The 14,349-nt window shown below is 41.2% G+C and overlaps 1 protein-coding gene across 1 annotated transcript in view; it reads left to right on the plus strand.

Annotated features, from left to right (window-relative positions):
- gnb1l (guanine nucleotide binding protein (G protein), beta polypeptide 1-like) overlaps positions 1-14,349 on the plus strand; it is a 41,818-nt gene extending 27,469 nt beyond the window's left edge. The window contains exons 6-7 of the mRNA XM_079814078.1: positions 3,208-3,417; positions 12,526-14,349. Coding sequence (XP_079670204.1) covers positions 3,208-3,417; positions 12,526-12,792 — 477 coding nt within the window. The 3' untranslated portion in view covers positions 12,793-14,349. The remainder of the gene's footprint in view (positions 1-3,207; positions 3,418-12,525) is intronic.

The raw sequence follows: 14,349 nt of genomic DNA on the forward strand, positions 1-14,349 counted from the left end.
AAATAAGAGAGAGTTTTGGGACTTTACACATATGGAAAGAATTTTTCCCTTGCCAGCTTCGCCTGTAACCGGTACACTACCATTGCCCAAGGGCAGATGATTTGTAAAGATTCCTCATCCTTCTGTAGGTAAAACTTGCTGAATAAAGTGTTAATTTATTTTAAAATCATACTCCCATTTGAAATGTAGTTTATGTATTACAGACAGTGTTTTTTGTTTCTAATAAGTTATAAGAACCCCAATAAAGTGTATATTATTTAACAAGTGTTTTTATTGTGATTGATGCATACACAACGTAGTGTAAACCAAGTCCCGTAAATGGCACCGCTGTGTTGTCACTTGTATGAGGAGGTGAATGATCTTCTGGAGGGGAGGTGTGTGTGTGTGTGTGTGTGTGTGTGTGTGTGTGTGTGTATGTTGTGTATCTGAGAAGGAGAGGGGCGAGAAAGGAGGGGAAGGACACCTCCGTTGTAAATCTTGTTGTGTAGACAGCACGCCTGCAGCTCTGTTTTGAGTTATGAGACTGTAGGCTTTTATCAGCTCCCTCATTCTGCTTTTATCCGCTAAACTGATTTATGAGACAACCTACTGCGTGTAGCTGTGTAGCTTGAGCGCATCTTGCAGATAATGAGCGGGGAACCTCGGAGGTGCTGTAAATCTGAATAAACAAACAGGCACCTGCACCTGAGCTGTTAAGTAAAAAAAAAAGGTCATAGAGCATAGTTACTGAAAGTTAGAGGTCACACTGATTGTGGCAGTATAAAATGACAGCGCGCTCAGAACGAAGATTTGTAGCGACATGTTCAATCGGTTATGGGTGTTATATGCAAATATGATACTTTTGTGTTTTGTGGTTTCAAATATGTCTGTCCAATTGTCTGTTCATTCACTCACTAGAGATGTAGTGTAGGGCTGGGTGATATTGGCCACAAAAAAAAGATATTTAATATACGCTATTTTGGCAAACGTATTGTGACACTCCTCCAAGCCATTGAATTCAGGTGTTCCAATCACTTCCATGGCCACAGGTGTATAAAATCAAGCACCTAGGCATACAGACGCTTCTACAAACATTTGTGAAAGAATGGGTCGTTCTCAGGAGCTCAATGAATTCAAGCGTGGTCCCGTGATAGGTTTGCCACCTGTGCAATAAGTCCATTCATGAAATGCCCTCACTACTTAATATTCCATGGTCAGCTGTTATTGTTATTATAACAAATTTGGAAGCTTTTGGAACAACAGAAACTCAGCCACGTGTTAGGCCACGTAAAATCACAGAGCGGGGTCAGCGCATGCTGAGGCACACAGTGCACAGAAATCGCCAACTTTCTGCAGAGTCAATAGCTACAGACCTCCAAACTTCGTGTGGCCTTCAGATTAGCTCAAGAACAGTGCGTACAGAGCTTCATGAAATGGCCGAGCAGCTGCATCCAAGCCTTACATCACCAAGTGCAAAGCGTCGGATGCAGTGGTGTAAAGCACACCGCCACTGTTTGGTGGAGGGGGAATTATGGTGTGAGGTTGTTTTTCAGGGGTTGGGCTTGGCCCCTTAGTTCCAGTGAAAGGAACTCTTAATGCTTCAGCATACCAAGACATTTTGGACAATTTTATGCTCCCAACTTTGTGGGAACAGTTTAGGAATGGCCCTTTCCTGTTCCAACATGACTTCGCACCAGTGCACAAAGCAAGGTCCATAAAGACATGGATGAGCGAATTTGGTGTGGAGGAACTTGACTGGCCTGTTGGGAGTCCTGACCTCAACCTGATTGGACACCTTTGGGATGAATTAGAGCGGAGACTGCGAGCCAGACCTTCTCGTCCAACATCAGTGTCTGACCTCACAAATGCGCTTCTAGAAGAATGGTCAAAAATTCCCATAAACACACTCCTAAACCTTGTGGAAGCTGTTATAGCTGCAAAGGGTGGGCCTACTCCATATTAAGAATTAAGAATTAAAAGATTAAGAAAGGGATGTCATTAAAGTTCATCTGCATGTAAAGGCAGGCGTCCCAAAACTTTTGCCAATATAGTGTAGGTATCTGTTTGCTTTGAAATATGTAGAAAATTAGTTTTTTGTATTTATGTATCGTATATTCAAACAAATTTTCAACTGTTTGATTACTTTTAATATCTCTGAATTTGCTCTAAAATGTTTATTTATTTTTAATTATATATTAACATCAATATTATTATACATATATTGTAGTATTTATGTATACATTATATAGTGGGCGGCAGTGGCTCAGTGGTTCATGTAGGTTGTCTACAAACCGGAAGGTTGGTGGTTCGATCCCCGGTTCCACCTGACCAAGTGTCGAGGTGTCCATGAGCAAGACACCTAACCCCAGCTGCTCCCGACGAGCTGGATGGCGCCTTGCATGGCTGACACCGCCGTCGGTGTATGAATGAGTGTGTGAATGGGTGAATGTGAGGCAAAAATGTAAAGCGCTTTGGATGGCCGTAGGTCTGTTAAAAGCGCTATATAAATGCAGTCCATTTACCATTTTACCATTTATATTTTAATTATTTAGATTTTTCAATATAATATTGATTATCCACACCGTTTTAAAGGTGCAGTGTGTAAATTTTAGCGGCATCCCAATGCTCACCCCTCCCTTTCGAAGCGCGAAGAGAAGCTACGGGGGCCGAAAGAGGACAAAAATGTAATCGCAGAGAGTGACTAGCGCTCTGTAGAGAAGTTTGTCCGTTTAGGGCTACTGTAGAAACATGAAGGCGCAAAATGGCGATTTCACTGTAAGGGGACCCGTGGTGTATGTAGATAGAAATTGCTGATTCTAAGGGAATAAAAACATAGCAGTACATTATGTAAGATCTTTATACTCCACTGAAAACATAGTTATGTATATTTTATTGCATTGCTGTAAATAGATCCTACACACTGCACCTTTAACTAAAATATATTATTATTTCATAACTGCTAATATATTTACCAGCCCTGCTCTAATGAAGTGTACAGTGATGTGTGCTGTGATTGGCTGGCGGCAGCATCAGATGATTAATGCTGTGGTTCATCAGAGCATGAGCAGCCTGATAACCTCTGATAAACACTTCTGCCACGAGCTTCTGTTCGTCTGTTGTGCTCTGTTCCTCTCTCTACCTCCCCCTTCAGTATTTCTACACTCCTTTTCTTGGATCTCCATTATTCTCATATGTCCTCACATCTTCTGTTTGTTTCTCTCTATGTAGGCGGATTCTGGTCCCGTTCTGTGTGCCGGGTATGAGGACGGCTCGCTGGTGTTATGGGATGTTTCCCATCGCCGTCCGCTCAGCTGTCTGAAGGCGCATCCTGAGCCAGTCATGTGTCTAGACGTTGATGTATGCAAGCAGAAAGGCATTTCTGGGTCTTCAGAGAACATTCTCCAATCCTGGACATTTGACAACCAGCAAAACCTTCAGGTTAATTCAACATGAACTCATACTGACCCTATTTACTTTCTTCACAAACTTTCCTTATTGAGAACTTCATCAGTGAATGTTTTTTCAGTGAAATTATCAAGGCCCTGTTTACACCTGGTATTAAGATGCGTTTTGGTCGATCAGATCACAAGAAGACAAGGGAGACACATCCCTGTTTACACCTGGGTTTTTTTATCCGTCTCTTTTGTCCACTTTCAACCACTTCTGTCCTGATTTTTTTCAAGGAGAGGGGCTATGGATGGGTCACGAGCGTCAGAAGCGAGTTATTGCAATGTTAAGTCAGTACTTTTTCAGGTGGGAGTGTAGTTGTTTAAAGCTCAAATCTGTGGTTTATTTATAAAGAGAGCGCCTATTTAAAAAAAATAATCTGGCTTTTTTGGAGTTGTGAGCTCCAGGCGATCACCGTGCGCTCAGCACCTATTAACCCCGGCGAGAGCAGCCTTTCCTCCTCTTCCTTTCCTTTTCCTTGTGTAGATCTAACGTGCGATCTTGGCTCTCATGAATCTCATTTGTTGTCGGCCAAATCGTTTTGACTGAGGGCAAAGAGAAGTTTCATAATTTTTTTTTTAAGGATATTTAAATATACATGCAGTGAAGATAATGTAGGCGTTGCCTGGACCACATTTGTGTGGCTATTAATGTTTAATATATATTTTTAATGAAAATGAAAAGAGGCAGAGTGGTGTTTTGACATATTTCTCCTGGAGCACCTTGAACGTGCGTCTATTTAGCTTCAAACGCTCAACTTATATGTTAACACCAAACGCGAATAGAGTGTCAAAATCGCGTCTACCGCATCTTGTTTGACGCTTGAACATTTTTAATCCATTCGCGCGTCCACAGTGAATTGGACGCGCAAATGGATTCAAAATGTTCAAGCGTCAAACTAGACGCGATTTTGACGCTCTATTCGCGTTTGGTGTGAACGCAGCATTAGATCTTTAGATCTTGGTACATTTTTCATCCTCAAACCAAACTTGGGTCGTCTTCACTCAACAAAGTTTAAATCCCATCTGGCTAGCGCGCTCCCCATAATGTTTACACATTATGTAGGTGAGTAGGTGGTATTTTATGGCTATTCGAAAACATTCAACCACATGAGCGTCTACACCACAAAAGCAATCCGGTCGAATGCTTTCTGGAAGTGGTTGAAAGTAGATAAGCTCAAAACTTTTTAGACCCTGTTTTACACCTGTATACATCCACTTGACCAAAACACATCTTAATACTAGGTGCAGACAGGGCCAAAATGTAGAGTGTAGCTTTGCTACACCTCTAAATAGACTTTCCTTTTTGTCCAAGGTCTTGTGGACTATTGGTTCAAAAGCATTAATGTTAATTTAATATAGAAATAGCAATTTATGCATTGTTTTAGGATAATGTTGTAAGTAATACAACCTTTCGGAAACCAAACTTTCCAGTAGTTAATGCAATTATTTTGTTCTAGTTATTTTTATAAAGGACAGCAATAATCACAAATTGCATTATATTTTAAAAAGAAGCGTTACGTTTAGATGCTCTCAAAGGTGAACTTGACTTTCAGCCTCAAAGTTCAGTCAAAAAGCCCCCTCAGATTTTGATGGCAAAATGTATTAATCCTCCCCTTTTGACTGCAAACTCTTATTCTGCTACAGGGCATCCACCTTTCAGTTCCAAGTTCATTGTTTTTTTTTTGATTTTGGTAAACCTTTTGTTTCACTCTAAAATGTCACATTATAGAACTAAAAATGGGTTGTGAATGCCTTTTCAGTTGCAAAGTGATAATCTAGAGATGTTTTTATTATTGTCCTTCGGTTATTCTGGCCCGCTATCCAATTAGTAACTAGTTGTTCGGTTCTCTACAAAGATTTAATTCAAATTTTGTTCTCACTCATCTAAATAATCAAAACGGTGTGTGTATGCAGAACGATTTAAGGCTGGAATACAATACATGACTTTTAAAATCTGCACAGACTTGGTTCGCCATGGCACGATTACAAAACCGTTCTCAGCCCGGAATTCTCAGCACAGTTAGCTAAATCTGTGAACGGACTGCCGCAGACTTTCATTAACTATTGTCAACTGAACAAAAGTCGTGTAGTGTATTACAGCCGTTCGGCATTTAGTAGTGGACAGTGAACAGTATTGAGGAGTGTATTTAGCAGTGGTGTGTACGTGGCCATGTAGACACACACCACCTGATACACTTGGAAAGTATTTGGCTAGAATTTGAAGTTTCCTCAGGTCTGTTGTGTAATAAATCAGTCTCTTTTACTTTAGATTGGCAACTCTCAGCTACACTGTGATGTCATACTGTAGTTCTAGGCCAGATTTTGCCTCTAGACAAAAACATCGCTTCTCCCACAATACTGCGCGCATACAAACGCTTTTATATTTATATTTACACAGCATTCTTAAAAAATGAGCACACACCAGAGCCGTATTTTATCTTGCATAACCCTTTACTCATCTGAAAGGTAATGCCTCATTAGCAGCCATATTCTCTGCTGATTTCAGGGCTTACAGATTCAATATTTCACATTCGGCTAGAAAATCTGTGTGAAAAAGCTCTTATATACAACACTCCAGTCCTGTGCATGGATTGTTATTCTTTCCAGTGCCTTTTACACATGAATGGCTGAATTAGAAATATTCCCAAACCTTCCTCCCTATTTTGTCTAGCATGCAAAATGTATTTGCAGTAATAAGCGTTTATTCACAAAATAGGAGCTGTATCGACGGTTCGGTTTATTTTGCACGTCGAAAAAAAATTGATTTAAAATGTAATTCTTGGCGGAGAGGGCCTAAAAAAAGAGGAGCTCGGAACAGGAGTCTACCGGGGCTTTTAAATTACCCCGAAGTGCAGCGCAGTGTGACGTCCAGACAGCCGCTGCGAGCTCTTCCCACAGACGTATTTTTGTGTGGCGGTAGAGCTGGGGGTATCTGCCGGGTGGCTGCTCCTCTCGCTCGCCCCGCTTGACGAACGACCCGCGAGAGGTAATAAAAACATCAAAACCTCGCAGGCTGCTAACCAAACAAAAAACACATCTGCAATAAAAGGAACAGTAGTTCACAGTGGGAGGCTCTACGAAAGGCTGAGAGGAGATGAAGCAACGGGGTCTACACCGTCCGACCTTAACCTGCTGCTGAAATGCACATGCTGCGGTGAACGCTAACAGTACTCTATTAGCATCGTTCGTTTTCTTTGTTTCTGTCAAAGTTTGAATTTTGAAGAAAATGTATTTAGAGTATATTTAGTTATACAGGTTTGGGATGACATAAGCATGAGTAAATGTTTGGGTGAACTATCCCTTTAACAATCACCTGAGTTGCTGAAATAACATAATGAGCACACCAGATTTACTTAAAGGTGCACTGTGTACATTTTAGCGGCATCTAGTGGAGATGTTGCGAATTGCAACCGCCCACCCCTCCCTTTCGAAGCACATAGAGAAGCTACGGTGGCCGACACAGGACAAAGATGTCGTCGTCTGAGACGGCAGAGAGTAGCTAGCGCTCTGTAGAGCAGGTTGTCCGTTTAGGGCTACTGTAGAAACATGGTGGCACAAAATGGTGACTTCACAGTAAGGGGACCTGCGGTGTATGTAGATAAATATGGCTCATTCTAAGGTAATAAAAACATAACGGTTCATTATGTGAGGTCTTTATACACCACTGAAAACATAGTTATGTATATCGTATTGCGTGTCTGTCAATAGAACCTCGTAAATATTACACACTGCATCTTTAACAGAGAAAATGAGCGCGATAACGCACAAACAAAAAAGTGCAGATGGGAGTAGAACTACTGACGATGCACAAATTAAAGAACACAGATGCAGCCAGATCATTTCCATAATGATCAACGCAATCTTCCAATGTTTTAAGACATTTTACTTGTAATACCAGTAAATTGACTAGCGCAACGCCGCAAACCTTTGTAAAAAACCCTTTCGTGATTCATTTAAATACTCTCCTCCCCTAAATTTTGCGTCTGAATGGGAAACTGCTACAAATGCATATGCAATAAGAGTCTGCACTGGCGCAAGCTGTTAGAAAATCTTGCCCTTAATGTGTTGTTACATAAAAGGGCGTATTCGTCATGCAACTTGCTCATTAGCACGTAACTTATTTTAAGTTCACTTGTGTATTTGCATCATTTTGTGCGCATGCAAGTGAAGTTATGTTTATGTTGTGTATACCTTTAAAGTTTGCCGTCAGTATCAAATAAATTTAGCCTTAGTGAGCACAAGAGACTTCTTTTAAAAACATAAAAAATCTTACCGACCCCAAACTTTTGGATGGTAGTGTGTGTCTGATTAATATCATATCCGTATAGGATGCATTTGGGTGAATTAATTAACTTGATAGCAAAGTGCTTGCAAAGTGTTCATTCTGTGTTAAGCTTCAACTCAAGCGGGTCAATTCCTGACAATATTGTCTATTATTGGATTATTCTAGACAGTCATATATTCCTTTGTGGAAAAAAGCATTAATGCAGTGTTAATATCTAGTTGTATTGTTTTTGTCCCATCCCAGTAAAAAAAAAAAATATTGTTATGAAGCACATTTTTTGTCTCCCCTTCATTATCATTATGAAATGGGGGGAAAAAAACATCTACTTTAAAAAAAATTATTAGTAAATGTATTGATAAGAAGCCATTCAGCTTCATCATTTTGCAGAGATGTATTCTGTAAGCCGGTGTGTGTGAGCTGAAGACAGGGAAGCAGTTTTTTTTTAAAGCACAGATAAACTGGTTTGCCCCGGGACGGCCCACCGTTCCGCGTTCGCTCATGGATATGATAGCCGTGGTGGTGGAATTTAGCAGCCGCATCTGTCACAGGCTTGACTAAGAGTAATTACGCTTGCGTATCGCTTTGCATGTGTGTGTGATGGCAAAGTCAAGACGTTTGTTGATCACGATTTGGCTATGGGTGGTTAGCTGCGCTCCTGACTATTGACAGATGTAGTCGGACAAGATTTTGGAGGGTGAGGCAGAGATGGTTGTGTGTGTGTAAAGATTACTGTAAATCAAGCATGGCTGTCTGTGCATGCTGTTGGAGACGTGCTGACAGCACTCACAGGTGGATCTCCACATCTCTTTGCGTTCAATCCCTACATTCCTACTGCTCCTCTCAATTAAACAGCCCTCCCTTCTATTACCCATCCTGCACCACACCAGGCTCCATGCTTCAGGTATCCAGCATCTGTCAGCACCCAACTGGAGGGATCAGACTGCCCTATCAAGGGCTGTTCTGGAATGAGGAAGCAGGATGCTTTGTGAATTCCTTTGCAGTCATTATTAATATTAGGTATGGATTTCACTTTTTTCATGCTCTTGTGCCAAGATGTTTTTTGTTCAGGTGTCCACTTGGTGTAATGCCCAATTGAGAGGTGCAGATTTTTTATACCAAAAAATTGCGATTAAAAGCGAATGGGGTGTGTCGCCGGAAAATGCAAACACACCCCTCATCTGTACTGAATTGTCAGGCTCAAGTGGACAAGTGATGATAACTGGTTTCAGTAGATCAGTGTCAAGTCAGCTGAGCCTGCCAAGTCCATGCTGGAGAGAGCAACATACTGCGTTTTGAAAATCCTGTTACGTTGCTGCCAAAAATCGATCACATTTCGCTTTTTAATTGACCGCTGTGTTGTGCCACTAAGTGTGCCGCGTGTCATCGTGCACTTGTGTCCCCATTGCATTGCTTCCAAAAATGATCACGGTTAACTTTTTTCAATAAAGTGCCCATAGGAATTACGTGTTTTTGCATCACCCTGGTTCCCTCGACAAAAAAAAACAATAGGATTTCTTTGAATTTTGGATAATAAAAAAAGATGACCAACAAATTGTATGATTCTTACATGTTTTATTTGTCAAAATAATATTCTTAAACCAGTAATGGCTCCTGGCCATAAATTTAGGTGGGGCAGATTCTGGGTCTTAGCGCTAGTTTATGATAACCATTTTGCAAGTTTTTTATTCTAATCGCTAAACACATCACACACACACTTTTTGTCCTTGCATTATTCAGACTGAGGATGGTGCTCTAATGATGATTGACAGACTTTATTACACACGACAAACGCATAGAATGGGATGTTAGAATTGCCTTAATGTAGTATTTATTGCGTCCGAATGTTGTTTTAGAATATTACAAGTTATGTAAGATTTCAAGTGAGGAAAACAAAGTCATGACTATTCTCAGAACAAACATAAAACAAACACAACAGAACTACTGTATATAAAATCTATTCACATGAGCATGTTTAAATGTAAAGGTTTATAATCTCATTTGATACTCTACTCCACATGTAGGAAGAACAGACATACCACTGACCTTATGCAGACACATAGCTGAAACAGACTAATATCGTCAGGTTTACGTGAGGTAATGTCACGTGAAAATAAGCCGGGCAGGCAGAAATCTGCCCCAATTGCTCTCTATGAGAGTGTGCTGCAGTTCCATTTTTCACCACAGATTTATATTAGAAATTTGTGGGGCGCTGTAGAGCTAGGGAGGGCTCCGAGACCAGCTTCAACACTTAGTATCATGAATACATGCCTGCTGAATCCATGCGCTTCATTTTTTTATACATCCTGCTCACTTTACAACTTAAAATAGTCTAGAAAATCCGAAAAAATATTTGTTGCAGAACGCTGAACACATATATAATTTATTATTAATTCAGTATAGAGGTCTATGTTTGGATGAATATTTTGGTGGGGCTCTGCCCACAGAAACCAGCCGCGGCTGTCTTAAACACTAAATTCAAACGGCAGAAGTAAAAAGCTAAAGATAGGCTATAAAGTACTACACCATGTTTGCATGACTTCAACTCCACCAACACTAAGCTTCTGACAACTCTTTTAGTCTTTATTTAAAATCTACACGTTGGAAAGCTTGAGCTAGAATAGATTGCAAGAGCTCTAGTGTAAACACAACGGGGCTGAGAAAGCAGACTAGTGAGTAGATGTAGTCCCATTTAGCCTCTTGTTAGCAACTGTCTTTTTTAAGACGCAAAACGATGTAAACCGTTGACTTTTGGGCGATCAAATTAGGAGTGCAAGAATGCTATTTCATTTCTGGGTTTTAGGACTCTATTGGTCTTGCTGTAGTATAACCAAGTAAATGTGTTATCCTCCAGTCCACCATTGGGCCTAAGGCAAGGTTTCGAGGTTTGTTTTTGGTTAATCATCAACAGGACAAGCATATGTGTGTACATTGCGTGCATAGATGACCGTTTGCTATGTATACCCCATCAGGAATCAATAGTCCTACAGAGAAATGAAGGATAGTTCATAAAGACTGACCTCTTTGAAGTCGTTGTTGAAATTGTAGAGGATCTGAACCCATGGAGAATGGATTCCATAAATGAAAGCTAATGATATGACAGTTCTCAGACTCTTAAAGGCTGTGTTTGATATGAATGTATCCATATTGCACCATTTAAAAAGCGATAGCCAGGCGTGCTAATTTAGCAAGACTTTTGGAGTAATCAAAAGAAACCGTAATCTCTGAACTTGTGTTTTTAAATCCCTGGAATAGTGGAAAGTTGTAGGAAAATTCCGTTCATACGATTCTTATTCAAAAACGAAAGTGTGGCAATCTGTAAATCATGCTTTTCTAATGGTTATTTCACGATACAGGCCTCACGGCTCACTTTATAAACACCCATTTACCTTTTTTATCGCTTTGCTGTGACCTCTTAATTAAATTAATGTATTTTCCTGACACAAACTATGGGAAGCATAACAAACACAGATAGACACATTAACCCATCATTATCAACTCTGTAATATGGACCAGATGGGCGTTTAGTTCAGGCATACCAACCTCGGCTCGGAGCGATTCATCTTTCTCCCCCGTCCCTCTTGGCCGCGGCACGCAAACCCGTCTCTCCCTTTCCCTTTGTGGGAAAGTTTCTGCTCGCAGGTGACATCATGAATTTTGATTTGGACAATGATGCGAGTTGATTTCAGATATGAAGAAAAGTAATGCTAGAGTCTTCTCTGTTAAAGAATAATGTTAGGGACGATTTTCCCGGCGCATTCTTCAATCCGCTTGGGTCAGGAATACCTGACTGGCTTATATCTTCCACATGCAGGAGTGACTGGCTCTGATTTTCCAGGCAGAAACAGGAGCACGCCGACAAATTCTTCACTGTCTTCTCCCGCATGAGAGCCATTAGTCTCTCTGGACACCGCTTATGAAGTCAATTTTACGCTGTCCAGTTCGATTCCAGCTCCGGGACCAGATGCCTCCCGTGGAGAGACGGCGCACACGTGTGCGCTTTTCTCCAGGAAATACCTTGAACAACGTCCTCAAAGGAGAGGGGCCGCAGATAATGAGCTCTCGGTAATACTTTATAAGAAGTCACATTGTTGCCCATTACTGAGATTTATCTGGTCTCCTGGCCACCGTAGATCACCGAGAGCAAGGGAAGGTAATCTTTAGCCAGCGTTTGCTTCCCTTGCACTGTTGACCAGACCTTTCAATGCAAATGTAATTCACTAGAGACTAGAGTTAAAACAACAAGGCCTTCGCAAACAAAGATTTCAGCGAAAACAGTCCTCGCCCGGTGACAAAGGTAACCCACCCCACCTCCGACGCCTCGTGCTCCAAACCAAATAGTCACGCGCGTAGTGCGTTTTGCTCGTGCTTGAATGTTTTACGGCCGATGATTGAGGCGCTGGAGTCGCGCACGGATTTCCCCTGCCAGGTTCAACAGCTATTTAGCCGCTCATTTGCGGCTCAATCATCAGATCAGCCGAAGGTGGCTGGTGGGGAATTGCTCTCGCTCTCTGCCCCGTTCTTTATACGGATTTAAATTAGCTCTTGCTCAGGTCATTAAACAACAAGCTCATTTGTTTCTGGTAAATAGTTTATTTGTCCTGCATTTAAACTGTAATCCTTTCTACCCGCCTGAGACGAATAAGCGTGAATGGTGACAATTAGCGAGATTCATTTCTCGTCTGATGCTCAGTTCGCTTCCTTGCCATCATGATGAAATCGTAGGGATTCCAGCGGGGCCGTTTGTTAATTAAAGTCCTGCAGTTGTCTATTGCGGCTCATTAGCGTCAATGTCTGATTTGTGTTCCCTTACAGATGCACAACTCCGTTCAGATGACCAATCCCGGGGTCTCCCAGCTGCGTATCCGAGCCGACGGCAAGATCCTAGCAACGGCGGGCTGGGACAACAACATCCGAGTGTTTGGCTGGAGGAATCTGAAGCCGCTGGCTGTTCTGCAACATCATACTGACATGGTGAATAGTGTGGCCTTCTCAGACCATCAGGACCCCCCACAGAGACTTTTGGCCGCAGGGTCCAAGGACCAGCGGATCAGTGTGTGGTCTATATATAGTGAAAGTTGAGTTTGAAAGACAGAGGCCCACTTTACCGTTTCCTTCAAACTGATTGTTGCAAATTACTCTGACTTTATTTACATACTTGAACGTGGTGCTAATGTATTTGTCTTTGAGCGAACGCGCCTAAATTAGTGGCTGACTGCCATTCGGAGGCGGAGCTTCAACGCCAGCACATTTAGCAAGATGTTCAGCAGTGTTCCCGTTATTGACACGTCCAAGTGAATGAGTTCCTATTGGTGAAATGCTCAAACAAAAGCAGCTAATATACACACACTCCATCAGCGTGTTTTGTTCCAGTTAACCAATAGTTTTATTGTCAAAGGCAGAGCTTAAACCATCCGCTCCGATCTGTTTGCTTTACCCCAGGCTGATGTGCTTCAGTAGGTGTATTTGCTCTTGAAGTCGCACCTGAGCGGCAAAGTAATCCAGCGATGTTTTTCTAAATCTGCCTCCGAGTTTAAGATTGCCCTCTAGACTGACCTGCATACATCACACAGGGTTAATCACATGGGCTCAGGCTTCGCAGACAGGCCTGTTTGTTAGAAAGATTCATTGAGCAAGTTTCGTTTCGTTCTTCCTTTAAGCTCATGAGCTGATGAAGGCGGCTCTATTTTCAGCCTAAAGACAAGGCTGACCTCTGTGTTCGGATGTGGCTAAAAGACAAACTAGTTATTTTTGTATTTATTGCTTTTGCTCTGCAAAAACTGGACGGCTCACTCACCAGAGTAGTTATGGTTTCTTTTTCTTTTCTACTTGTGTATGTGTGTAAAGACTTGAGGCAACAAATTAGGAAAACGGATATCTAGTATTGTTTACACTGTTTGTAAATTAGGCTCTTAAAGGGATGGTTCACCCAAAAATGAAAATTCTGTCCTTGTTTACTCGCCTTCAAGTTGTTTCAAACCTGTATCATTTTTTTCTTCCACTGAACACAAAAGAAGATATTTTGAAGAATGTCGGTAACCAAACAGTTCCATACACTCAAAAAAAAAAAGGTACTATATGGCACCAAAAATGGTTCTTGGCTCGTAATCATAGGGGAACCTTTTTTAGTGCTATATAGCACCAATTTTGGTGCTTCAGTGGTTCTTCAGCGGTTCTTCACCGGTTCTTTGACTAAGGTGCTATATAGCACCTCTGAAGAACCGCTGAAGAACCACTGAAGCACCAAAATTGGTGCTATATAGCACTAAAAAAGGCTCCCCGATGATTACGAGCCAAGAACCATTTTTGGTGCCATATAGAACCTTTTATTTTTAGAGTGTAGTATTTTTTTCTCAATACTAGACTGACTGGAAGTCAATGGGGTCTATCAACTGTTTGGTTATTTTCTTTTTTCTGTGAACTGTCCCTTTAAGTAAGCATAACCAATTCCAACCAACCAAAGTGTAACTGAGAGCCAGTTCTTATTCAGAACCAGTTCCATTAAAAAAATTCGATTTGAATGACTTTTGGTTCTGCTACCAATTTTCAAATGAATGACTTTTTAATGATTTGCTGCGAAAAGTCATTAAAAAGTTTTCTTGTAATAACCCGTTTCAATAAATATATTGAATTGATTTG

This window comes from Gobio gobio, assembly GCF_949357685.1.
Source record: "Gobio gobio genome assembly, chromosome: 4".
NCBI classification, from domain to species: domain Eukaryota; kingdom Metazoa; phylum Chordata; class Actinopteri; order Cypriniformes; family Gobionidae; genus Gobio; species Gobio gobio.